Source organism: Pseudophryne corroboree, chromosome 4, assembly GCF_028390025.1.
Source record: "Pseudophryne corroboree isolate aPseCor3 chromosome 4, aPseCor3.hap2, whole genome shotgun sequence".
Taxonomy (NCBI): Eukaryota; Metazoa; Chordata; class Amphibia; order Anura; family Myobatrachidae; genus Pseudophryne; species Pseudophryne corroboree.
Genome location: NC_086447.1, coordinates 204,737,974 through 204,764,320, shown reverse-complemented (window position 1 = coordinate 204,764,320; position 26,347 = coordinate 204,737,974). Strand labels below are relative to the sequence as shown.

The following is a 26,347-nucleotide window of genomic DNA, read 5'->3' as shown; positions in this document are numbered from 1 at the left end:
CCTGATCCCTAGCAATGGGGCCAATCGGGGGATTTCCCTGTGCCCATGTGGGCCAGTCCAACCCTGGGTGGCCCTAATCTTAAATCACAGTAGTCTTTCTGATAACTGTCCCCATTTTGTTATGGTATAATTTGCTATTGTGACCAGACTGGCATTTAGAGGTTATCACCAGGCATTTATCTGCATAAACTGTGTCAAGAACTATGGGGGAAAATGTATCAGGCTTTCTAAATTAGAGAAGTGTAAAAGTTGCCCAAAGCAACATATAAGCTTCTAGCTAGCTAGGACTATTAAATTCTAGGTGTCTAATGGTATGTATGAGAAATGTCTCCACGCTTTAGGAGGTGTGAAACATCTTCCCCTATATATAGTAGCTTAGCACAAGTCTTACTGATACATGACAAATAATGTGGTACTCTTAAAGATGGTCCATAGCTCCATAATTGTTTATAGTGTTTTATTGATAAAAATCCACATAAATACACTTTCTAATCTGCTTAACATTGCTGATATTGTTGTTACAATTAGCTACATTATATGGAATTGTATGTAGAGATAAATAAATTATGCTAATTATTAGAACGGTGCAAGAACCCACCAGATTGTTCTACAGTGTACTCTAGGAGATTGCGTGCAATTGCTAACTCACTAATGACGGAACCTACTATTTATTTTTTAGTACAACCATTATTTGGTATATAGAAAAGGACAATGGTAGTCATATAAAAAGTGTAAAAGAGGAGAGCTCCAGCACTCCTAATTTTATTTAGATACATTTGGTATTAAACATGTTAAGACATAATCAGAACAAAACAGATCAACGTGTTAGAAACACTCCCTTTCCTGCAGGCTTATTGGCACCGGGATGGTTTAATGTATAGACACTTATAGGTGCTGCACAATGAGTCTGGTGATACCACCAGCAAACCATAATCATTCTCAAGGCACAATTAGAAAATAAACGAAAACTGGTAAATCCCAAAAGCAGTTGTGAAACTTGATTATGAGAGTTCCAGACATCTCAGCTCATCCGTTTTACTAACGCATTGATCACTACCTGAATGTAACACATATATGGGTAATGGGGATGTTTGCAAAATTACTACACAAATAAGCAGTAGAGACAACTCAATAGCAAATACTTATCTATTCCCTATTTACACCACATTTCAATTGCTCTGAACACATTGCACTGGTTGCGGAATGCAAAAGGATAAACAATGTAGTGTAAATACCTATCTTACACAGGGGCCATTCCTCCTACTAATGTTGTATAGTCAAGCACCAGACAGATCAGAAGCCGGTATAATACAGCTCTAATTAGAACAAATATAAGTATAGCTTCAAATGATTACTATTGCATACATAAAGGACTGTCTCAATTCCCATAGCACAGTTATATTATGTCTGTAAAGATGAACTGGAAGAAATGCAAGATGCTACCGCCTATCTATTTGATATGACTTGTCGGCTGTTTATTGTTTTGGTGTTTTCAGCGAAAGGCAGACCTGCCCCATACGCTTTCCAATAAGAAGTTGTTGATGATGATGATGATGCTATGGTTGATAAACTGGCATAATTATTAATTTACAGTATGGTGCCAGTTACCTTTAAAGTACAACCTTTAAGAAAGAGTACAAAATCTACTCACACATGTATCAACATTATCAATGAAATAAGACTGAAAGATAAAAGAAAAACAACTTGTATTTAGTGTTTTCACAATTTCTAAACAAATGACCCCACTTGATTGCCCAAGTTCCTGCATGAACCTAGCAGCTGTTACAACTGACCACACGTGACCTTGGTCCAAGAAAGCAAAATACATTTCCCGGAAACTGGCAATATTTCATTCATACAATTGAGCTTGTGACGATTTAGGGTTCATCCCACATTGTGGTTGTGTGTGAACTGATCTCGGTTAGATCTTCTGGTGATAGGAACAGCAGGTGCTGACAGAGACCCATATAGTGTCCTTTCATAGCAAGCCACCTACTGTAACTTTTGTAAGATCGGTGGGGGACATGCAAAGTCTTTCCTTGGCAAGACGCGTGGATACGAAATTCTTCAGTGACGCATGACAAAGTGGTTGTAATTCATGAACCGTTTTCTGCCTAGATTACATATCATCGTAGAGAATATGTTCTAGTAGAGCCAACTTAGGTTAGTAGATAGTAAGTAGGATTAGACAATGCTAGGAAACCGGTTTATGGAGATCTTTTAAGCCACCAGAAAGAAACTTCAGAGAGTAAGAAAAAAAGCTTGAAATAAATGACCCTTTGTTGGCCGAAGAAACGATCAGCAGCAAAAAGGTGTACAAAACTATAGGATATATATATCTATATCAGAACAAGGACTGTGTGCTAGTGATACTGCTCTTATTAAAGACCTCACCAACACCATGCAACACATGTGAGAAACAACACAAATATCGCACCAGCAAACCCAGACATAGCATGATGACAGGCAGAGAGACTTACTACAACACCCATCTATGCCAGAATCAGGAAGTGCGCCCTTAAGTATAGTGAATATTTATATTTGTATTGCAGAAAACTACAGTGCTGCAAAGGAAAGTCTTAATGCTCAGTGATGGCGGCCAGAAACTATATATAGGTGAAAGGTGTTAGAGAGAAATAAGTTGGATTACTGATAACATGCAGGGGAACGTTTGATGTTGTGAGATAGATGTGCAAAGCTGACCACATCAAACCCAGCCAAAGTGTAAGTAGGTGAGACAAGAAAGATAGTGCACTGGCGAGGAGAGTCCTTGGCATAATTTGAGGCTGATTATAAAATACTTAAGGATAAAATCATTATAATATAGAATATTTCCAAGAGGTAATCAATCACAGTTCAACAATGACTGCTGTGCTAGACTGTCATACGCTTCATGAAACACTGCTGTCTCTGCTTGTTACTGTGATAACTTTAAAATCAAAGTAAGAACCAGCTACAGCACATCCCTGAACATACATCTGGAACATTTGACAGAGCATTCATAGCTATGACCGATTCTTATTATATCTGAATGCTTGTTCTGGATATACATTTCAGATATCAGGCGGTCCCTTCTTATCCTGCAGCCCAAACTGGTTTAAATTAGCATATTGTGTCAGTGGATTGCTGAAAAATAAGTTCATGTCAAGTGGGGTCTCTTCCTCAGAATCCCAAGAGTCGCCCTCAGAGCTGCTGGAGTCCTCTGTGGTTGTGGGTGGGTAGCTGAGCTGTTCCAGCTGGTCCAGGATATCCCCAAACTGGAAAGCAGAGCTGGATTCTGAGCGCACTGAGTAGGCGGGGAAGTTGATCATTGAGCTGGCAGTGGAGTGGTTGGCAGAGCGAGAAAAGCTTGGAATTCCATTGAGGTTTGTGAGAGAACTGCTTTCAGAGCGGTGGTGACGTAGAGAGCTGCTTTCAGAGCGGTGGTTGAGGAGGGAGCCATTATCCGATGGGCTCAGAAGACTCTGCATGAGGCTAGCCTGAGCCTTCACTTCAAATAACTCACTGGCATCCGTTACTCTTGTATTGCCATTGAAATCTCTTGAATCCACATCATCTAGATAATATTCTTCTGGCGAGAGGTCCTCATGGTCAGGTGGCTCCACTCTCCCACCATAAGTGTACAGCTCTGCTCCTCCACTAAAGGAGATGTCAGCTGGATCATCATCTATAAACTCTTCACTCAGGAGAAGTGAATCAGAAACACCCGTTACCCACAACCTCACATCCTCATCCTGGTGTACATTACCACTATCCAGGTTATCTACTGGGTCATGTCTACTTTGTAAGGAAAGGGTAGGGTGGAAGGAGAGACCTTGTAATGAGGAGTGCCCCGGAGGTGCTGCATTCTCAGGAGCTCCTCTGGCAGGTTCCTCTTGCCAATGAGATGTTGACATATTTTCATTTCTGGGAATGCTTTTCTGGTGGGAGGTGGGAGGGTTAGAAACAGGTTGGGTGGGTAAGATAAAAGGAGAAGGTAAAGTAGGGGTCCTCATACTCTCAGTGAGAGAGATGATCTGAAAGAAAAGAACCAAGAAGATTAAAATAAACATAAAATGCCAAAATCAGTGTAAAATGTAAATTTTGATTTAACATGTTCTATATTTGTAAAACTTAAAAATTTAATCTAGGAAAAAATAAAAGAAATAAGTAGTGTAAATAACTGTACAAACCAGAAATGGATTAGCAGGTAGACTTGGCTCATGTGAAATGGTGTAAGGCAGAGGTTCTCAAACGCGGTCATCAAGTCACCCCAACGGTCCAGGTTTTAGGTATATCCATGGATCAGCACAGATGAATAAATCAAATTGACTGAGGTGCTAATTAAGTCACCTGTGGCCAAGCATGGATATACCTAAAACCTGGATCATTGGGGTGCCTTGAGTACCGCGTTTGAGAACCTCTGGTGTAGGGTATTGCCAAATGGAAATACACAGGCAAGCAAAGGAAGCGAGCAAGTATTTACACTCAGTAGTAAGTGCGATAACTGAATATAATAGGCGACAGTTAAATTTTCCATTCTGTACCTAACTACTCAGATGAATGCAGAACTTTGTTGTGGAATCAATGTGTGTTTTCAGTATAATTTAGATTTCATAAAGCTGCATTTAGATACATCTTATAAGACAAACAGCAAAGCACAATGAGCAAGAAATAACAGAAACAGAAGATAAGCAGCAAATATTAGCCAATAAGCAGCAAAGGAGACTAAAGGATCCTATGGCACCACAGAAAAACAGAAAAGGCGCATGAGAAAGCCACAAGCAACAGAGACAGCAAAGCAAGAGGCACCCGGGGCTATACATCTTAACGCACCTGCTTTGGAGAGTCAGGGATCGCAGTGCAAGGGGACACTCTGGGTTTGCTGTGTCTCCTGCAGGACAGAGAGCAACGCAGTCAGAAGGATGCCACTGACACCAAAGCCCATTGGTTAACACACAAGCAGATACTATGCATACAAGCAATGTTGAAGAGACTCAACATAAGAGATCAGAACAACTGTCCTCAGATATGGGAGAGAACAATAACAATTACTATTCTCCTGCCTGCACTCCTATTGTACTTGTATACACTATCACTCCATTTTATATTAAGCTATGGGGTTCATTCTGAGTTGTTCGCTAGCTGTTTTCATGCGCAGCGTTTAGGCAAAAAAGCGGCACTTCTGCGCATGCGGTGCAATGCGCACGCGCAACATACTTTCACAACAGCCGAAGTAGTTTCACACAAGGTCTAGCGAAGCTTTTCAGTCGCACTGCTGGCCGCAGAGTGATTGACATGAAGTGGGTGTTTCTGGGAGGTAACTGACCGTTTTCTGGGAGTGTGTGGAAAAAACGCAGGCGTGTCAGATACAAACGCAGGCGTGCCTAGGGAAACGCAGGTGTGGCTGGCCGAACGCAGGGCGTGTTCGTGACGTCAAAACAGGAACTAAATCGTCTGAAGTGATCGCAAGCTAGGAGTAGGTCTGGTGCTGCTCAGAAACTGCACACTTTTTTTTTGTAGCCGCTCTGCGATCCTTTCGTTCGCACTTCTGCTAAGCTAAGACACACTCCAAGAGGGCGGCGGCTTAGCGTTTGCACGGCTGCTAAAAGCAGCTAGCGAGCGAACAACTCGGAATGAGGGCCTATATGTTAAAGAGCACAGTAGTTAGCAGCCTCAAAGCAATGGGGTCTTAGACTTGAACTTCTCATCACTATCCAAAGAAATAATGGAAGGTTCAATGCATTTGCACTAAATTGGCCACATCGCGTTTGTATGCCTGTTGCAAGGAAAATAGATTGTATGCACCAAATTGGACTAAATTGGCAAAACAAAACGACACCACTGCATAATATGTTGGAGCTATATAAAGACAGGATAACATGTACAGATGTGTCCTCATACATTTGACCTCAATATGCCATACACTGCAAGATGCCTGGCGCGAGTGACCCGGCAGTTCTTATGCAACTCTGCTAATGTAGGGCACCTTTTTCTGCAGAAAATGCGCCGCATATCATTTTAATCAGCAGAGTCTACTTGAGCATCTTATTCACATAGTGGTGCGAATAAGATGCATTTTCAGGGACAAATGCACAAAAGACGCCCCGGCGATAGTAAACACACTTACAACTAGGCCCGACTAGAAGGGCTGTTTAACGCGACAGCAGCAAGGATGTTAGAGGACACATCTGTATGTATTGCAATCACACAAATGGAGCACATTCACTTGATGGGAACATTAACAAATACATCGGAAAAAATATTCTCTCGCTTTAGATACTTTCATATAACAAAGTAGAACACAAGTGTTACAAATATTTACTGGAAAGATCCTCTCAATAGGGGGTATCAAATTACCCATGATAGTGCTGCGGAGCGAAAAACAGGTGTTTTTTTACATTTCTTTTATTCTCCCTATCCAATCAGGTCCCCTGAAAAGCCATGGACCTATGTATTATCGCTGCACTTATCGCAGGTCTAGGGGGCACTTTTATTATTATTATTTATTACCAGTTATTTATATAGCGCACACATATTCCGCAGTGCTTTACAGAGAATATTTGGGTATTTACATCGGTCGTGGATAATGCTTTGCGTGCCTCATAATCTCTGATAAGTGCTGGAATCGGGGGGGGGGGGGGGGGCGGGACGTCGCATTGGGGCTAACTGGATAGTTTCCGGCGAACCACTTAGCGCGGCTAATTGGATACCACCCAATGCTGGTAATAATATGTATATATGGAGAAAGCAGTACTGCTAATGTGCTACATAAAACCCAGATTCATTAAAAATTTACTCAACTGGGACTTAATTCAATGGCCTATGCCTCAGTTGACAAAGCAATGTATGTTGTCACACAGACTCTTAGGGGGTTAATCTACAGAAGAGAAGGAATTCAATTTTGCCTGGCCCTTTTGTAATGTTCTTTCATTCATGGGTGACACTGGACCACTGTGGTATAGAATGTAGTGACTGGGGCTTAGACAGACATTTTCAAGTTTATCTTCAATTGTGAAAGGTCCTAAGCATTCATACTTAGTGGTAGCATTGGGGATGTCCCAAACGCCAGCAAATCAATCCCAACCCCATGTAAGCAACTTCAGCTTTTCCAAATCCAATGGTTTGAGAGGACGGTGCTGTAAGGGTGTCCATAATGATTTAAGAGTAAAAGCCATTATATGAGGCTGTATAGAGGCTGCACAAACCAGCAAGTTTGATCTGAAAGGGATGGGTCCTTGACCTGTTTGCAAGAACAGCAGCTGCCTAAGCATGTAAAAAGAAAAGGTAGGTAACCCCTTTGTTTCACACTGGGAAATGTAGATCTTCTAAACTCTGTGGAAACTGCTGGCCTAAAATGGAATTTCTAGGCTTCAAGATGGTCTGAACCACACTGTTAGAGCACCCCTTGGCTCTAGGGATCATGATTTTAAGAGCCACTCTAATAAAGCCAGATGAGGTTTAAACTCTTGTGATGAAAGGGGCCTTGACTTAAAGAGATTTTAGATTAGAACTGAACCCACTTACATGCTTAGTAGGTTTATGTACCATGACCATCTTGGCCAGGTCAGTACTTCCAGCTCTACAAAAACAAACACTCTCCCTCTCTCACTTAAACCATCTCGTTCTTGTTTCTGTTACTGATCATTGTTTTCACTGTTCTGATTGTTAGGATTATTGTCCTTGCTGGAGAATGTTGTTTTCTCTTAAGCCTCTCGTTCTCTATTCCCTGATAAGTGCCGGTGTCAGGGCTACAATTAACCACGTCAAATTACCATGGCTAATTGCATTCCCCCCCATAGGCTTGTCCATATAAAACACTGTAACCCAATATGTGCCTTTGGCAGTATTTCCCTCGCTGTTTTAGATGAAAGCTGGGACACATTTTTTAATTTGTTGTCCATACAAAGGATTTTTCCATAAATGGAAAATGACAGTTTAGTACAAATAATTTATATACTGTAAAAACAAGTAGAACCTAAAATATCCACATTCAAGCTGAGAGTGTTCCTATGGTCACCAAATGTTATGAATATAAGCCAATAGATTGTGTGGAAATACATTCACTAATGGTCACGTAACAAATTTCAATTGGTCAGCACACTGGCTTTGTTGCGCTCCCCCCCACCCCCTCTGGCATTCTGCTGCCGGGATCCCTGGGGCGGTATGCTGACCACCGGGATCCCGGCAGCCGACAACTTACTTTCCTAGCCTAAGTAACGGCTCATCTTCGTTAAACTGATGGGACTGCCTTACCAACCAATCCTTCTTTTGCATGATAGCAGAACTAGATTTTAGTATTCCCTAATATATATATATATATATATATATATATATATATATATATATGGGATAGGAAAAAGATCTTGTGGGAGCCAATCAGCCTTCAGAATAACAATATTATAAAAATAATTTTTTATTTATACACAAACAAAAGGTATTTATAACCTAAAAGTTTGTCCTAGGTACAATTTTCTAAAAATTCAATAAAACAATTAAACAATCTTATACATAGATATTTTTAGTTGGTGTGAGGAATTTACAGTCAGGTGATCAGTCAGAACTTGTAGGAGACGTGCATCCAACCAGGTGCTTGTATTATAGCTTTGTTAGCTCTATAGTGTAGTGGGTTTACACTATAGAGCTAACAAAGCTATAATACAAGCACCTGGTTGGATGCACGTCTCCTACAAGTTCTGACTGATCACCTGACTGTAAATTCCTCACACCAACTAAAAATATCTATGTATAAGATTGTTTAATTGTTTTATTGAATTTTTAGAAAATTGTACCTAGGACAAACTTTTAGGTTATAAATACCTTTTGTTTGTGTATAAATAAAAAATTATTTTTATAATATTGTTATTCTGAAGGCTGATTGGCTCCCACAAGATCTTTTTCCTATCCCATACCTATTTTAGATACCTTATCTGACAGAGGGTATTTCTTGTTTGGTTAGAGACAAGTGGTACAGCGCAAAAAAAAGGGTTACCTTTGTTCTATATATATATATATATATATATATATACATACACACATTACTCCCTAATATAGAAAGGTTTCAATACTTGAACGGGTGTGGTTCATAGGGTCGACCACACTTAGGTCAACAGTGTCTAGGTCGACCACTATTGGTCGACAGTGACTAAGTCAACACCTAAAATAGGTCGACAAAAGCATTAGGTCGACACGAGCAAGGTCGACATGAGGTTTTTTGTTTCTAAAATTGTCATTTTCTTCTTAGAGTGACCGGGAACCCCAATTAGTGCACCGCGTCCCCTCACAGCTTCGGGCAAGGTTACCGTTCCCAATCATAGTACAGGTTGAGTCTCCCTTATCCAAAACGCTTGGGACCAGAGGAATTTTGGATATCGGATTTTTCCGTATTTTGGAATAATTGCATACCATAATGAGATATCATGGTGATGGGACCTAAATCTAAGCACAGAATGCATTTATGTTTCATATACACCTTATACACCCAGCCTGAAGGTCATTTTAGCCAATATTTTTTATAATTTTGTGCATTAAACAAAGTGTGTGTACATTCACACAATTCATTTATGTTTCATATACACCTTATACACACAGCCTGAATGTCATTTAATACAATATTTTTAATAACTTTGTGAATTAAACAAAGTTTGTGTACATTGAGCCATCAAAAACAAAGGTTTCACTATCTTAGTTTCGCTCAAAAAAGTCCGTATTTCGGAATATTCCGTATTTCGGAATATTTGGATATGGGATACTCAACCTGTACACGTGGATCGTAAAGTATGAAAAAGTTCAAAATATGAAAAATATTGTGAAAACTCATGTTGACCGTTTGTCACATTGACCATGTCGACATAGAAACCATGTCGACCAATAGTGTGGTCGACCTAGAGACCGGATACCACTTAAACAGTGAGGAGTGTTCATTTAAAAAAAATATATATTTTCATGAACATTCCGAAGCAATCTGAGCTCCCTAGGACAGGGGTACTCACCTATCATGCAGTGGTTTTTTCACGCTGGTGTCCCGTACGTAGTCTATCAGTTGTTTTTGTGTTCGTCCACTAAAGAAAACATAAATATGACATGAATGCCTGCCGCTGTGGAAAATGCCTTCTACCAGACACCAATACAATATTACATAGTTAAGTAAAGTTTGATTATTATCAGAATGGTTAAAATAGTCATCAAACTTATAATTTAAAGAGGACAATCATTTTAGATGCGTGTGTGTGATTCATAATTGAGGCACATATACTTTATTACTTAAATATAATATATATATAGGTTTGTGCTTACCTGTACCGAAAAGAGGATCCGCGACTTAAAAGAACTGGCCTGGATTTGGGTTTAGGCTGATCTTGGAGACGGAAGAAGCTGTGATATTCAACACAGATCTTCCAAAACCTCTTACACATATCCCGACTGGGAAGAAGGAATTCCAGAGCATCTTGGTAAGGACCCTGGAAAACAGGATATACCTTTATAGGAATGGCAGCACCACTCTCGATACAGGGTGTAATGCAGAGGCGGAACTACCGCCAGTGCAACCAGTGCGTTGCACTGGGGCCCGCCTCTGTCCAGGGGCCCAAAGCATGTAATGAGTCAAACTGACTCATTACATGCCGCTGTGTGCTGCGGGCAACCGCTGCCCGCAGCACACAGCCGCCCAGAGAGGAGAGGAGCGCACTGCAGCGGCACGGGGGTAAGGAGGAGGAGGGAGCAGCAGAAGCGCTTTGTTACTGGTGGAGGCGCTGCTGCTGCTGCCCCTCTGCTTCACTATAGGCTGTCTTCCGAGAACAGCCTATAGTGAAGCAGAGGGGCAGCAGCGCCTCCACCAATAACACAGCGCTGCTGCGGCTCCCTCCTCCACCTCCCTCCTCCTCCTTCTCTACTGCCCGGGAATCGTCAGAAGCTGCACCGAGGAGCCTGAGCCAGCGGAGAGGGTAAGTATAATTCTTCCTTCTTTCTGTCTTTCTTTCTTTCTTTCTGTCTTTCTTTCTGTCTTTCTTGGGACGGACTGCCGCAATGTGTAAAAATGGGGAATCTGCCTGCCGCAATGTGTAAAAATGGGGAATCTGCCCGCCACAATGTGTAAAAAGGGGGAATCTGCCTGCCACAATGTGTAAAAAGGGGGAATCTGCCTGCCGCAATGTGTAAAAAGGGGGAATCTGCCTGCCGCAATGTGTAAAAAAGGGGGAATCTGCCTGCTGCTATGTGTAAAAAATAAGAATTTACTCACCGGTAATTCTATTTCTCGTAGTCCGTAGTGGATGCTGGGAACTCCGTAAGGACCATGGGGAATAGACGGGCTTCGCAGGAGACTGGGCACTCTTTAAAGAAAGATTAGGTACTATATCTGGTGTGCACTGGCTCCTCCCTCTATGCCCCTCCTCCAGACCTCAGTTAGGGAAACTGTGCCCGGAAGAGCTGACATTACTAGGAAAGGATTTGGAATTCAGGGTAAGACTCATACCAGCCACACCAATCACACCGTACAACTCGTGATAACTATACCCAGTTAACAGTATGAATAACAACTGAGCCTCACTGAACAGATGGCTCAGAACAATAACCCTTTAGTTAGGCAATAACTATATACAAGTATTGCAGACAATCCGCACTTGGGATGGGCGCCCAGCATCCACTACGGACTACGAGAAATAGAATTACCGGTGAGTAAATTCTTATTTTCTCTGACGTCCTAGTTGATGCTGGGAACTCCGTAAGGACCATGGGGATTATACCAAAGCTCCCAAACGCGCGGGAGAGTGCGGATGACTCTGCAGCACCGAATGAGCAAACTCAAGGTCCTCCCCAGCCAGGGTATCAAACTTGTAGAATTTTGCAAACGTGTTTGATCCCGACCAGGTAGCAGCTCGGCAAGGTTGCAAAGCCGAGACCCCTCGGGCAGCCGCCCAAGAAGAGGCCACCTTCCTCGTGGAATGGGCCTTTACTGATTTAGGATGCGGCAGTCCAGCCGCAGAATGTGCAAGTTGAATCGTGGAGCAGATCCAGCGAGCAATAGTCTGCTTAGAAGCAGGAGCACCCAGCTTTTTGGGTGCATGCAGGATAAACAGCAAGTCAGTCTTTCTGACTCTAGCCGTCCTGGAAACATAGATTTTCAGGGCCCGGACTACGTCCAGCAACTTGGAGGCCTCCAAGTCCCGAGTAGCCGCAGGCACCACAATAGGTTGGTTCAAATGAAACGCTGATACCACCTTAGGGAGGAATTGGGGACGCGTCCTCAATTCTGCTCTGTCCATATGGAAGATCAGATAGGGGCTTTTACAGGACAAAGCCGCCAATTCTGACACCCGCCTAGCCGAAGCCAAGGCCAAAAGCATGACCACTTTCCACGTGAGATATTTTAATTCCACGGTCTGAAGTGGCTCAAACCAATGTGATTTTAGAAAATCCAACACAACGTTGAGATCCCAAGGTGCCACCGGGGGCACAAAAGGGGGCTGAATGTGCAGCACTCCCTTAACAAACGTCTGAACTTCAGGCAGTGAAGCCAGTTCTTTTTGAAAGAAAAGACAGGGCCGAAATCTGGACTTTAATGGAACCCAATTTTAGGCCCATAGTCACTCCTGACTGTAGGAAGTGCAGAAAACGACCCAGCTGAAATTCTTCTGTGGGGGCCTTCATAGCCTCACACCAAGCAACATATTTTCGCCATATGCGGTGATAATGCTTTGCTGTCACATCTTTCCTAGCTTTTATCAGCGTAGGAATGACTTCAACCGGAATGCCCTTTTCCATCAGGATCCGGCGTTCAACCGCCATGCCGTCAAACGCAGCCGCGGTAAGTCTTGGAACAGACAGGGCCCCTGCTGTAGCAGGTCCTGTCTGAGAGGCAGAGGCCAAGGGTCCTCTGAGATCATTTCTTGCAGTTCCGGGTACCAAGTCCTTCTTGGCCAATCCGGAACGATGAGTATAGTCCTTACTCCTCTCTTTCTTATTATCCTCAGCACCTTTGGTATGAGAGGAAGAGGAGGGAACACATAAACCGACTGGTACACCCACGGTGTCACTAGAGCGTCCACAGCTATTGCCTGAGGGTCCCTTGACCTGGCGCAATATCTTTTTAGCTTTTTGTTTAGGCGGGACGCCATCATGTCCACCTGTGGCCTTTCCCAACGGTTTACCATCAGTTGGAAGACTTCTGGATGAAGTCCCCACTCTCCCGGGTGGAGGTCGTGCCTGCTGAGGAAGTCTGCTTCCCAGTTGTCCACTCCCGGAATGAACACTGCTGACAGTGCTATCACGTGATTTTCCGCCCATCGGAGAATCCTTGTGGCTTCTGCCATCGCCATCCTGCTTCTTGTGCCGCCCTGTCGGTTTACATGGGCGACCGCCGTGATGTTGTCTGACTGAATCAGCAATGGCTGGTTTTGAAGCAGGGGTCTTGCCTGACTTAGGGCATTGTAAATGGCCCTTAGTTCCAGAATATTTATGTGTAGGGAAGCCTCCTGACTCGACCATTGTCCTTGGAAGTTTCTTCCCTGAGTGACTGCCCCCCAACCTCGGAGGCTTGCATCCGTGGTCACCAGGACCCAGTCCTGTATGCCGAAGATGAGCACTCTGCAGCCACCACAGCAGAGACACCCTGGCCCTCTGGGACAGGGTGATCAGCCGATGCATCTGAAGATGCGATCCGGACCACTTGTCTAACAGATCCCACTGAAAGATCCTTGCATGGAACCTGCCGAATGGAATTGCCTTGTAAGAAGCTACCATCTTTCCCAGGACTCGCGTGCAGTGATGCACCGACACCTGTTTTGGTTTCAGGAGGTCTCTGAACAGAGATGACAACTCCTTGGCCTTCTCCTCCGGGAGAAACACCTTCTTCTGTTCTGTGTCCAGAATCATACCCAGGAACAGCAGACGCGTCGTAGGAACCAATAATAAATACTTTCTTTACTAGAGGCTCAGGAAAGCCCCTAGTGTGCAACCAGCTCGAGCCGGGCACAGATTCTAACTGGAGGAGGGGCATAGAGGGAGGAGCCAGTGCACACCAGATATAGTACCTAATCTTTCTTTAAAGAGTGCCCAGTCTCCTGCGGAGCCCGTCTATTCCCCATGGTCCTTACGGAATTCCCAGCATCCACTAGGACGTCAGAGAAATGGGGAATCTGCCTGCCGCTATGTGTAAAAATGGGGAATCTGCCTGCCGCTATGTGTAAAAATGGGTAATCTGCCTGCCGCAATGTGTAAAAATGGGTAATCTGCCTGCCGCTATGTGTAAAAAGGGGGAATCTGCCTGCCGTAATGTGTAAAAAGGGGGACGCTGTCTGCCGTAATGTGTAAAAAGGGGGACGCTGCCTGCCGTAATGTGTAAAAAGGGGACGCTGTCTGCCGTTATGTGTAAAAAGTGTACGCTGTCTGCCGTAATGTGTAAAAAGGGGACGCTGTCTGCCGTAATGTGTAAAAAGGGGGACGCTGTCTGCCGTAATGTGTAAAAAGTGTACGCTGTCTGCCGCTATGTTTAACAAGGGCACGTTGTCTGCCGTTATGTTTAAAAAGTCTACGCTGTCTGCCGCTATGTGAACATGGGCAAGCTGTCTGCCGTTATGTGTAAAAAGGGGATGCTGTCTGCCGTTATGTGTAAAAAGTGCACGCTGTCTGCCGTAATGTGTAAAAATGGGGACGATGTCTGCCGTAATGTGTAAAAATGGGGACGATGTCTGCCGTAATGTGTAAAAAGGGGACGCTGTCTGCCGTAATGTGTAAAAATAAGAATTTACTTACCGATAATTCTATTTCTCATAGTCCGTAGTGGATGCTGGGACTTCCGTAAGAACCATGGGGAATAGCGGCTCCGCAGGAGACTGGGCACAAAAGTAAAAGCTTTAGACTAGCTGGTGTGCACTGGCTCCTCCCCCTATGACCCTCCTCCAAGCCTCAGTTAGGATACTGTGCCCGGACGAGCGTACATAATAAGGAAGGATTTTGAATCCCGGGTAAGACTCATACCAGCCACACCAATCACACTGTAGAACCTGTGATCTGAACCCAGTTAACAGTATGATAAACGTAGGAGCCTCTGAAAAGATGGCTCACAACAATAAACAACCCGATTTTTTTTGTAACAATAACTATATACAAGTATTGCAGACAATCCGCACTTGGGATGGGCGCCCAGCATCCACTACGGACTACGAGAAATAGAATTATCGGTAAGTAAATTCTTATTTTCTCTGACGTCCTAGTGGATGCTGGGACTTCCGTAAGGACCATGGGGATTATACCAAAGCTCCCAAACGGGCGGGAGAGTGCGGATGACTCTGCAGCACCGAATGAGAGAACTCCAGGTCCTCCTCAGCCAGGGTATCGAATTTGTAAAATTTTGCAAACGTGTTTGCCCCTGACCAAGTAGCTGCTCGGCAAAGTTGTAAAGCCGAGACCCCTCGGGCAGCCGCCCAAGATGAGCCCACTTTCCTTGTGGAATGGGCTTTAACAGATTTTGGCTGTGGCAGTCCTGCCACAGAATGTGCAAGCTGAATTGTACTACAAATCCAACGAGCAATCGTCTGCTTAGAAGCAGGAGCACCCAGCTTGTTAGGTGCATACAGGATAAACAGCGAGTCAGATTTTCTGACTCCAGCCGTCCTGGAAACATATATTTTCAGGGCCCTGACTACGTCCAACAACTTGGAGTCCTCCAAGTCCCTAGTAGCCGCAGGCACCACAATAGGTTGGTTCATGTGAAACGCTGAAACCACCTTAGGGAGAAATTGAGGACGAGTCCTCAATTCTGCCCTGTCTGAATGAAAAATTAGGTAAGGGCTTTTATATGACAAAGCCGCCAATTCTGAGACACGCCTGGCTGACGCCAGAGCTAACAGCATGACCACCTTCCATGTGAGATATTTTAATTCCACAGTGGTGAGTGGTTCAAACCAATGTGATTTTAGGAACCCTAAAACTACATTGAGATCCCAAGGTGCCACTGGTGGCACAAAAGGAGGCTGTATATGCAGTACCCCCTTGACAAACGTCTGAACTTCAGGCACTGAAGCCAGTTCTTTCTGGAAGAAGATCGACAGGGCCGAAATTTGAACCTTAATGGATCCTAATTTTAGGCCCATAGACAGTCCTGCTTGCAGGAAATGCAGGAAACGACCCAGTTGAAATTCCTCTGTGGGGGCCTTCTTGGCCTCACACCACGCAACATATTTTCGCCAAATGCGGTGATAATGTTTCGCGGTTACATCCTTCCTGGCTTTGATCAGGGTAGGGATGACTTCATCTGGAATGCCTTTTTCCATCAGGATCCGGCGTTCAACCGCCATGCCGTCAAACGCAGCCGCGGTAAGTCTTGGAACAGACAAGGTCCCTGCTGGAGCAGGTCCTTTCTTAGAGGTAGAGGCCACGGGTCCTCCGGGAGCATCTCTTGCAGTTCCGGGTACCAAGTTCTTCTTGGCCAATCCGGAGCCACGAGTATAGTTCTTACTCCTCTCCTTCTTATGATTCTCAGTACTTTGGGTATGAGAGGCAGAGGAGGGAACACATACACCGACTGGTACACCCACGGTGTTACCAGAGCGTCCACCGCTATTGCCTGAGGGTCCCTTGACCTGGCGCAATATCTGTCCAGTTTTTGTTGAGACGGGACGCCATCATGTCCACCTTTGGTTTTTCCCAACGGTTTACAATCACTTGAAAGACTTCTGGGTGAAGTCCCCACTCCCCCGGGTGGAGGTCGTGTCTGCTGAGGAAGTCTGCTTCCCAGTTGTCCACTCCCGGAATGAACACTGCTGACAGTGCCACCACATGATTTTCCGCCCAGCGAAGAATCCTTACAGCTTCTGCCATTGCCCTCCTGCTTCTTGTGCCGCCCTGTCTGTTGACGTGGGCGACTGCCGTGATGTTGTCCGATTGGATCAATACCGACTGACCCTGAAGCAGAGGCCTTGCTTGACTTGGGGCATTGTAAATGGCCCTTAGTTCCAGGATATTTATGTGAAGAGACGTTTCCATGCTTGACCACAAGCCCTGGAAATTTCTTCCCTGTGTGACTGCTCCCCAGCCTCTCAGGCTGGCATCGGTGGTCACCAGCATCCAATCCTGAATGCCGAATCTGCGGCCCTCTAGAAGATGAGCACTCTGTAACCACCACAGGAGAGACACCCTTGTCCTTGGAGATAGGGTTATCCGCTGATGCATCTGAAGATGCGATCCGGACCATTTGTCCAGCAGATCCCACTGAAAAGTTCTTGCATGGAATCTTCCGAATGGAATCGCTTCGTAAGAAGCCACCATTTTTCCCAGGACTCTCGTGCATTGATGCACTGACACTTGGCCTGGTTTTAGGAGTTTCCTGACTAGCTCGGATAACTCCCTGGCCTTCTCCTCCGGGAGAAACACCTTTTTCTGGACTGTGTCCAGAATCATCCCCAGGAACAGTAGACGTGTTGTTGGAATCAGCTGTGATTTTGGGATATTTAGGATCCACCCGTGCTGACGTAGCACTACCTGAGATAGTGCTACTCCGACCTCTAACTGTTCCCTGGACCTTGCCCTTATCAGGAGATCGTCCAAGTAAGGGATAATTAAGACGCCTTTTCTTCGAAGAAGAATCATCATTTCGGCCATTACCTTGGTAAAGACCCGTGGTGCCGTGGACAATCCAAACGGCAGCGTCTGAAACTGATAATGACAGTTTTGTACCACAAACCTGAGGTACCCTTGGTGAGAAGGGTAGATTGGGACATGGAGATAAGCATCTTTGATGTCTAGAGATACCATATAGTCCCCTTCTTCCAGGTTCGCTATCACTGCTCTGAGTGACTCCATCTTGAATTTGAACCTTTTTATGTAAGTGTTAAAGGATTTTAGATTTAAAATTGGTCTCACCGAGCCGTCCGGCTTCGGTACCACAAACAGCGTGGAATAATACCCCTTTCCCTGTTGTAGGAGGGGTACCTTGATTATCACCTGCTGGGAATACAGCTTGTGAATAGCTTCCACTAACGCCTCCCTGTCGGAGGGAGACGTTGGTAGAGCAGACTTCAGGAACCGGCGAGGGGGAGACGTCTCGAATTCCAATTTGTACCCCTGTGATACTACCTGCAGGATCCAGGGGTCCACTTGCGAGTGAGCCCACTGCGCGCTGAAATTCTTGAGACGGCCCCCCACCGTGCCTGAGTCCGCTTGTAAAGCCCCAGCGTCATGCTGAAGACTTGGCAGAAGCGGGGGAGGGCTTCTGCTCCTGGGAAGAGGCTGCCTGGTGCAGTCTTTTTCCCCTTCCTCTGCCCCGGGGCAGAAATGAGTGGCCTTTTGCCCGCTTGCCCTTATGGGGACGAAAGGACTGAGTTTGAAAAGACGGTGTCTTTTTCTGCTGAGAGGTGACCTGGGGTAAAAAGGTGGATTTTCCAGCCGTTGCCGTGGCCACCAGGTCCGATAGACCGACCCCAAATAACTCCTCCCCTTTATACGGCAATACTTCCATATGTCGTTTGGAATCCGCATCACCTGACCACTGTCGCGTCCATAACGCTCTTCTGGCAGAAATGGACATCGCTCTCACTCTAGATGCCAGGGTGCAAATATCCCTCTGTGCATCTCGCATATATAGTAATGCATCCTTTAAATGCTCTATAGTTAATAATATACTGTCCCTATCCAGGGTATCAATATTTTCAGTCAGGGAATCCGACCAAGCCACTCCAGCGCTGCACATCCAGGCTGAGGCGATTGCTGGTCGCAGTATAACACCAGTATGTGTGTATATACCTTTTAGGATATTTTCCAGCCTTCTATCAGCTGGTTCCTTGAGGGCGGCCGTATCGGGAGACGGTAACGCCACTTGTTTTGATAAGCGTGTGAGCGCCTTATCTACCCTAGGAGGTGTTTCCCAACGTGCCCTAACCTCTGGCGGGAAAGGGTATAGTGCCAATAATTTATTAGAAATCAGCAGTTTTTTTATCGGGGGAAAACCACGCTTTATCACACACCTCATTTAATTCATCTGATTCAGGAAAAACTACTGGTAGTTTTTTCACACCCCACATAATACCCTTTTTTGTGGTACTTGTAGTGTCAGAAATATTCAATGCCTCCTTCATTGCCGTGATCATGTAACGTGTGGCCCTACTGGACATTACGTTTGTCTCCTCACCGTCGACACTGGATTCAGTATCCGTGTCTGGGTCTGTGTCGACCATCTGAGGTAACGGGCGTTTTAGCGCCCCTGACGGTGTCTGAGACGCCTGAACAGGCACTAATTGATTTGCCGGCTGTCTCATGTCGTCAACAGTTTTTTGCAAAGTGCTGACATTGTCACGTAATTCTTTAAATACGACCATCCAGTCAGGTGTCGACTCCCTAGGGGGTGACATCACTAACACAGGCAATTGCTCTGCTTCCACATCATTTTCCTCCTCATACATGTCGACACAATCGTACCGACACCCAGCACACACACAGGGAATGCTCTGAAAGAGGACAGGACCCCACGAGCCCTTTGGGGAGACAGAGGGAGAGTTTGCCAGCACACACCAGAGCGCTATATATATACAGGGATAACCTTATGTAAGTGTTTCTCCCTTTATAGCTGCTGTTTTATATTAGCTGCCAATAGTGCCCCCCCTCTCTTGTTTTACCCTGATTCTTGTAGCAGGACTGCAGGGGAGAGTCAGGGAGCCGTCCTTCCAGCGGAGCTGTGAAAGAAAATGGCGCTTGTGTGCTGAGGAGAAAGGCTCCGCCCCCTTCACGGCGGCCTTTTCTCCCGCTTTTTTCAGGAAAACTGGCAGGGGTTAAATGCATCCATATAGCCCAGGAGCTATATGTGATGCATTTCTTTAGCCATATAAGGTTTTTATAGTGTTTTATTGCATCTCAGGGCGCTCCCCCCCAGCGCCCTGCACCCTCAGTGACCGGAGTGTGAAGTGTGCTGAGAGCAATGGCGCACAGCTGCAGTGCTGTGCGCTACCTTATCTGAAGACAGGAACGTCTTCTGCCGCCGATTTCTCCGGACCTCTTCGCTCTTCTGGCTCTGTAAGGGGGCCGGCGGCGCGGCTCCGGGACCCATCCAGGCTGAACCTGTGATCGTCCCTCTGGAGCTAATGTCCAGTAGCCAAGAAGCCCAATCCACTCTGCACGCAGGTGAGTTCGCTTCTTCTCCCCTTAGTCCCACGATGCAGTGAGCCTGTTGCCAGCAGGACTCACTGAAAATAAAAAACCTATTTAAACTTTTACTTCTAAGCAGCTCAGGAGAGCCACCTAGCCTGCACCCTTCTCGTTCGGGCACAAAAATCTAACTGAGGCTTGGAGGAGGGTCATAGGGGGAGGAGCCAGTGCACACCAGCTAGTCTAAAGCTTTTACTTTTGTGCCCAGTCTCCTGCGGAGTCGCTATTCCCCATGGTCCTTACGGAAGTCCCAGCATCCACTAGGACGTCAGAGAAAAGAGGAATCTGTCCGCCGTAAGGTGTAAAAGGGTCTCTACCTGGTGTAGTGGTGCTACTGTGCGGTGTAATTTGAATAATGGAGACTACTGTGCACCGTTTTATGAATTGGTATTATTTTGTGGCCACACCCCTTCCCCACGAAGCCACGCCACTATGTATTTTTGCGCGCGCCTATGGCGTGCACTGTCTCTGTTTTACATGCAGGGGTGGGGCTCCGATGCCGTTTCTTGCACACAGTGCTAAAATGTCTAGTTATGGCACTGTTGCTAGGTATCCATTTCTCTGGCCCTGAGCAGGTCCCCCTCACCAGATCCTCTCCAGGGGTGAGGGGGTGGACTTGGATGGGATGGGGGGGGGCCCAAAGCATTTTGTCGTACCTGGGCCCACCGCTCGCTAGTTCCGCCACTGGTGTAATGCTCTATCGTGATTATTAAGGTAGACATTTATTTGTTCAAATCTACACATTTATGGGCTGATTTACAGCTACAGGCAAATCTATGTTCCGGGCAGCTCTTACGATTTTGTGCACCACATGTTCTCTGTAACCCAGCGCACTCCACTTTGAGGAATTACGGGAGATGCAGAGTAATACTCCTCTTCATTTCTGGTTGATGAGGTGCAGCTGATCAGAATATAGGAGAAGTGTTCTGGAGGCATGCAGGTGGAATAGCAAGCGATTCAGAGGTGAGCGTACACATAAATCCATGTGATTTCAGATAGGTCTGGTGCAACTGCATGACTACTTTCACAAGGGCAATGCAGCTGCACAGAAGTTACCCCTGAACACACTGGGGGTAATTCCAAGTTGATCGCAGCAGGAATTTTGTTAGCAGTTGGGCAAAACCATGTGCACTGCTGGGAAGGCAGATATGACATGTGCAGAAAGAGTTAAGGTGCATACACACGGAGCGATATAGCTGAGAGATTTAGACTATATAGTCAAAATCGCTCAGAAAGTTAGTGCATATCGCTTTGTGTGTACACAGCCAGCGATAGCGATGCGCGTCCCCGCCAGGTCGCTATCGCTGGGAAAAATAGACTGTGCAGGCAAGTCAATTTAGACTATGTCGCTGGAAAGGTTAGTTAAAATCGTTCATATTTTCTGTCACCAGCGATTTTAACCAGCGATAGCGATCTAATTAATTTTAGCCACTCCCCGGAGGCTGAAGAGACAGAAGCATTTAGGAGCTCCAGACACTACCATAAAAACCGTATGAACACTTGCCTGCCGCTGGGGATGCCGCTGTGAGTGGGGACACAGGTCCGCAGGGCGCACGGACTCAGGTCTGACAGAAGCCTGCTGTGGGGGTGCCGCAGCTCTCCCCTCTGCGTAGCTACTGCCCTGGGAGGTGGGAGATTGTCGGGGGGGATGCCGCTGTGAGTGGGGACAGAGGTCCGCCGGGCACACGTCTACAGTACGGGGAAGGAGTCCGTCGGTGGGCGGCCGCGCGCGTACCTGGTCTGGGTGGTGTGAAGCTGCTGGGAGCCGTTACCGCAGTGCAGAAGGCTGCGTGTGCGGGGTGCGAGGGGGTGCTGGCCGGCGTCCAATTGGCTGATGACAGTGACAGGTCGTGAGGGCGGGGGTACCGCTGCTGCTGGAAATTGCGGTGACGGCTGCCAGGGATGGCAAAATACGCGCTCTTCCAGTCCACAGCCCTTCCTCTCCTCAAACTGCTCTCAGCCTGTGCTCCAACTTCCAGCAGGGCACATAGTACAGTATGTGGGGGATATTTAGACAGTACGTGCTGCTGGGGGGAGGGTAGTTAGGGGGAAGGGCGCTGTCTGCCCTAATGTGTAAAATGGGTGCGCTGTCTGCCATAATGTGTAAAATAGGGGGCGCCGTCTACCGTAATGTGTAAAAAGGGGGCGCTGTCTGCCGTAATGTGTAAAAAGGCGGACGCTGTCTGCCGTAATGTGTAAAATGGGGGGACGCTGTCTGCCGTAATGTGTAAAAAGGGGGCGCTGTCTGCCGTAATGTGTAAAAAGGCGGACGCTGTATGCCGTAATGTGTAAAATGGGTGCGCTGTCTGCCATACTGTGTCAAATGGGTGCGCTGTCTGCCGTAATGTATAAAAATGGGGCGCTGTTTGCCGTAATGTGTAAAATGGGGGACGCTGTCTAATGTAATGTGTAAAAAGAGGCGCGGTTTGCCGTAATGTGTAAAATGGGGGACGCTGTCTGCCGTAATGTGTAAAAAGGCGGACGCTGTCTGCCATAATGTGTAAAATGGGTGCGCTGTTTGCCGTAATGCGTAAAATGGGGGACGCTGTCTACCGTAATGCGTAAAAAGGGGGCGCTGTTTGCCCTAATGTGTAAAATGGGTGCGCTGTCTGCCATAATGTGTAAAATGGGGGACGCTGGTCTACCGTAATGTGTAAAAAGGGGGCGCTGTCTGCCGCAATGTGTAAAATGGGGGACGCTGTCTGCCGTAATGTGTAAAAAGGGGGCGCTGTCTGCCGTAATGTGTAAAAAGGCGGATGCTGTCTGCCGTAATGAGTAAAATGGGTGCGCTGTCTGCCGTAATGTGTAAAAAGGGCACACTTTTTTTTTTTTTTAATACAGGTACCCCTATTGGATTCTACTGGACAAGGGGACGTGATTGGCGGCGTGGGATGTAGGTAAGTATGTGTAAGTGTGTTTAAATTTTTTTTCACGGTGTGCGAGTTTAATTTGGGTATTTCTTTTGTTGTGGAACTACAGGTACCAGCGGGCCCGTTATTTCCCCGCATGCTGGTACTTGTGGTTTTCCAAGTACCAGCATGCTGGGGAGGCTTGCTGGGTCTTGTAGTTCCACAGCAAAAGACAATATTCTTTTCTGTCACTTTGAAAGACTATCAGTCCCCCATCCACCGCCCAGGGATGGGGGGGGGACAGCCTCGGGCTTCACCCCTGGCCCTTGGGTGTCGGGGGTGTGTGACCCCTTGTTTTTAGGGGTCCCCACTCCCCCAGGAAACCCCGGCCAAGAGTGACTAGTTGGGGGGGTAATGCCATGGCCGCAGGAACCAGTATAAATGTGTCCCCCGGCTGTGGCATTATCTCTCTGGCTAGTGGAGCCCGGTGCTGGTTTTAAAAATACGGGGGACCCCTACGTCTCTTGTCCTCCGTATTTTTGGAACCAGGACCGGACAAAGAGCCCGGTGCTGGTTGTCTAAATACGGGTGAACCCTATGCATTTTTTTCCCTGTATTTAAACAGCCAGGACCGGCTCAAAGAGCCCGAGGCTGGTTATACATAGGAGGGAGGATCCCACGCAATTTTTTTTTTTTTTACTTTTAACTTTTTAAATACTGTACACAGTGAAGCCCTGCACGGATCTCACCGATCCGGCCGGGCTTCATTTTGTAAAGTCTGGCAATGTTGTACTATTCACTCCCGTAAAACACTGCCGGCAATATGAATTACACCGACAGTGGTGAATTTGATTTGAAAAAACACGGTAGTTTAGTAAATTACAGTGTTATTTCTCAAAAAGTTGCATTCTCACACTGCCGATGTCAGCAGAGATTGATCTCGGCTGAAATGAGAATGTTAGTAAATATACCCCTTTGTCTCAATCACTATCTCTTTCTCTACCTGCCTCTGTGTCCCTGTCTCTCTTCCTGTCTATCTCTCTCTCTCCCTGTCTCTCTGCCCGTCTGTCTTTCCCTGTCTCTCTCTCTTCCTCCGTCTCTCTCTTGAATCCCAGTGGCTGTACCAAGTGTCCAAAAAGTCATCTGTTGGGAGGCCATCGTTCAGTATACCGATGCCGGCATTCCAAACGCAGTAATGCCGACAAGGGTGCAGAGAGTACCCAAACCTCCCTCCCGTACCCCTAACCCTCCCACTCTGCAGCCTAACCCTAACCCCCCTTACCCACAGCCTAAACCCACCCCCCCTTTCCCGCAGCCTAAACCTAACCCGCCCCCCTTAGTGCCTAACCCCCCCTCTCTGTAGCCTAACCCTAAGACCCCCATCCCCCCCGAGTGTGCCTAACCATAACCCCCCCTGCATGCTGTGGCAGGACCTGGCTCCAGGCATGTTCCAATAGTGTCCGTGCAGGGCGCCAGCCTTAAAGGGCGGCGCATGCTAGTGCCACCATATTGTAGCCTGCCTGGAGCCAGGTCCTGCAGTAGTGGCTGTGTGAGCCAATGAGGGGGAGTGCTGTGGGCGGGACAAAGCTAAAACTACTCTGCACGCTGTGCGGCACCGGTATCACACAGTGCGCGCAGATTAGCTTGGCTTTAGTCCGCCCCCACAGCACTCCCCCTCATCGGCACACACAGCCACTGATAGGACTCAGCCAGGAGGTGGGCCGCGGGATGGACACTGCTGCAGACTCAGTGCAGCTGTCCCGCAAGTGCGAGTGTATCTGGCACTCTGGGGGTGAGTGTATCTGGCACTATATCATCCTGTATATGACACGCCCCCACTCATCCCCTTATTTAAATGAGATAGTCTAAATCTCCCATAGCCAAAATCTCCCATAGCCAAAATCTCCCATAGCCAAAATCTCTTGCACACTTAGTCAAAATCTCTGGTAAAGTTAGTCAAAATCTCCTACTGCCAGTTCAAGGGAAATCTCTCAGTCAAAATCTCTCATAGTCAAAATCTCTCCGTGTGTATGCACCTTTAGATTTGGGTGGGTTATTTTGTTTCTGTGCAGGGTAAATACTGGCTGCTTTATTTTTACACTGCAAATTAGATTTCAGTTTGAACACACCCCACCCAAATCTAACTCTCTCTGCACATGTTATATCTGCCCCTCCTGCAGTGCACATGGGGGGTAATTCCAAGTTGATCGCAGCAGGAACATTTTTTAGCAGTTGGGCAAAACCATGTGCACTGCAGGGGAGGCAGATATAACATGTGCAGGGAGAGTTAGATTTGGGTGGGTTATTGTATTTCTGTGCAGGGTAAATACTGGCTGCTTTATTTTTACACTGCAATTTAGATTGTAGATTGAACACACCCCACCCAAATCTAACTCTCTCTGCACATGTTATATCTGCCCCTCCTGCAGTGCACATGGGGGGTAATTCCAAGTTGATCGCAGCAGGAACATTTTTTAGCAGTTGGGCAAAACCATGTGCACTGCAGGGGAGGCAGATATAACATGTGCAGGGAGAGTTAGATTTGGGTGGGTTATTGTATTTCTGTGCAGGGTAAATACTGGCTGCTTTATTTTTACACTGCAATTTAGATTGCAGATTGAACACACCCCACCCAAATCTAACTCTCTCTGCAGTGCAGTGCACATGGTTTTGCCCAACTGCTAAAAAATTTCCTGCTGCGATCAACTCAGAATTACCCCCAAGGTTTTGCCCAACTGCTAACAAAATACCTGCTGCGATCAACTTGGAATTACCCCCACTGAGTGAAGCAGGAAAGTGACATGAAGAATTGTTGCTTGCCAAGTCTCATCCTTAGTAAGGGGCCTAGTCATTATTGAGGGCAATTCAACATTGTTCCAGTGTGGGGACAGAAGATCCTGCGATCTACAGTATATGACCGATACTTCTGTAGTAGTGAAAATGGGCGCGCTAGTATGCATGCGAGAACTTGGGGTCATACAAAGAACCCAAAACAGACTCCTAAAAGCGTTACACATCTTTCCCTCTGGAACAGCATTTAGTGCTCACTCCCATTCTGCCCATTGGTGAAAACTAAGCACCTCCTGTATCGGACCATTCTCTGATCATAACCTTTCCTCAGTTTTTTAATTTATATATGAAGAAGCCCAAATCTCATGCTACGTCGCTAATCAGAGTACCTGGATAAATAAGACTATAAATCTAATCAGAGTTCCTGTAAATGATGATATACACATAGTTATATATAGTCAGAGTTCCGGTGGGCGGGGCATCTTGTATGGCCGCATTTTACTGAGCTACCTATTCCTAGCTACAGAATCCGTGCAAATCCTGCTTTAATCCTGCAAATTTGGATAAAATTCCTGACTACCAGCAGAGTGCACACT

At 46.3% G+C, this 26,347-nt stretch overlaps 1 protein-coding gene across 1 annotated transcript in view; it reads right to left on the bottom strand.

The window, feature by feature from the left end:
• Positions 1-26,347, bottom strand: part of FARP2 (FERM, ARH/RhoGEF and pleckstrin domain protein 2) — a 238,283-nt gene that overhangs the window by 89,828 nt on the left and 122,108 nt on the right. Inside the window, exons 10-13 of the mRNA XM_063919260.1 lie at positions 10,276-10,439; positions 9,972-10,040; positions 4,816-4,873; positions 3,056-4,016 (exon numbers count right to left, since the gene is read on the bottom strand). Of these exons, the coding sequence (XP_063775330.1) occupies positions 3,056-4,016; positions 4,816-4,873; positions 9,972-10,040; positions 10,276-10,439 (1,252 nt within the window). The remainder of the gene's footprint in view (positions 1-3,055; positions 4,017-4,815; positions 4,874-9,971; positions 10,041-10,275; positions 10,440-26,347) is intronic.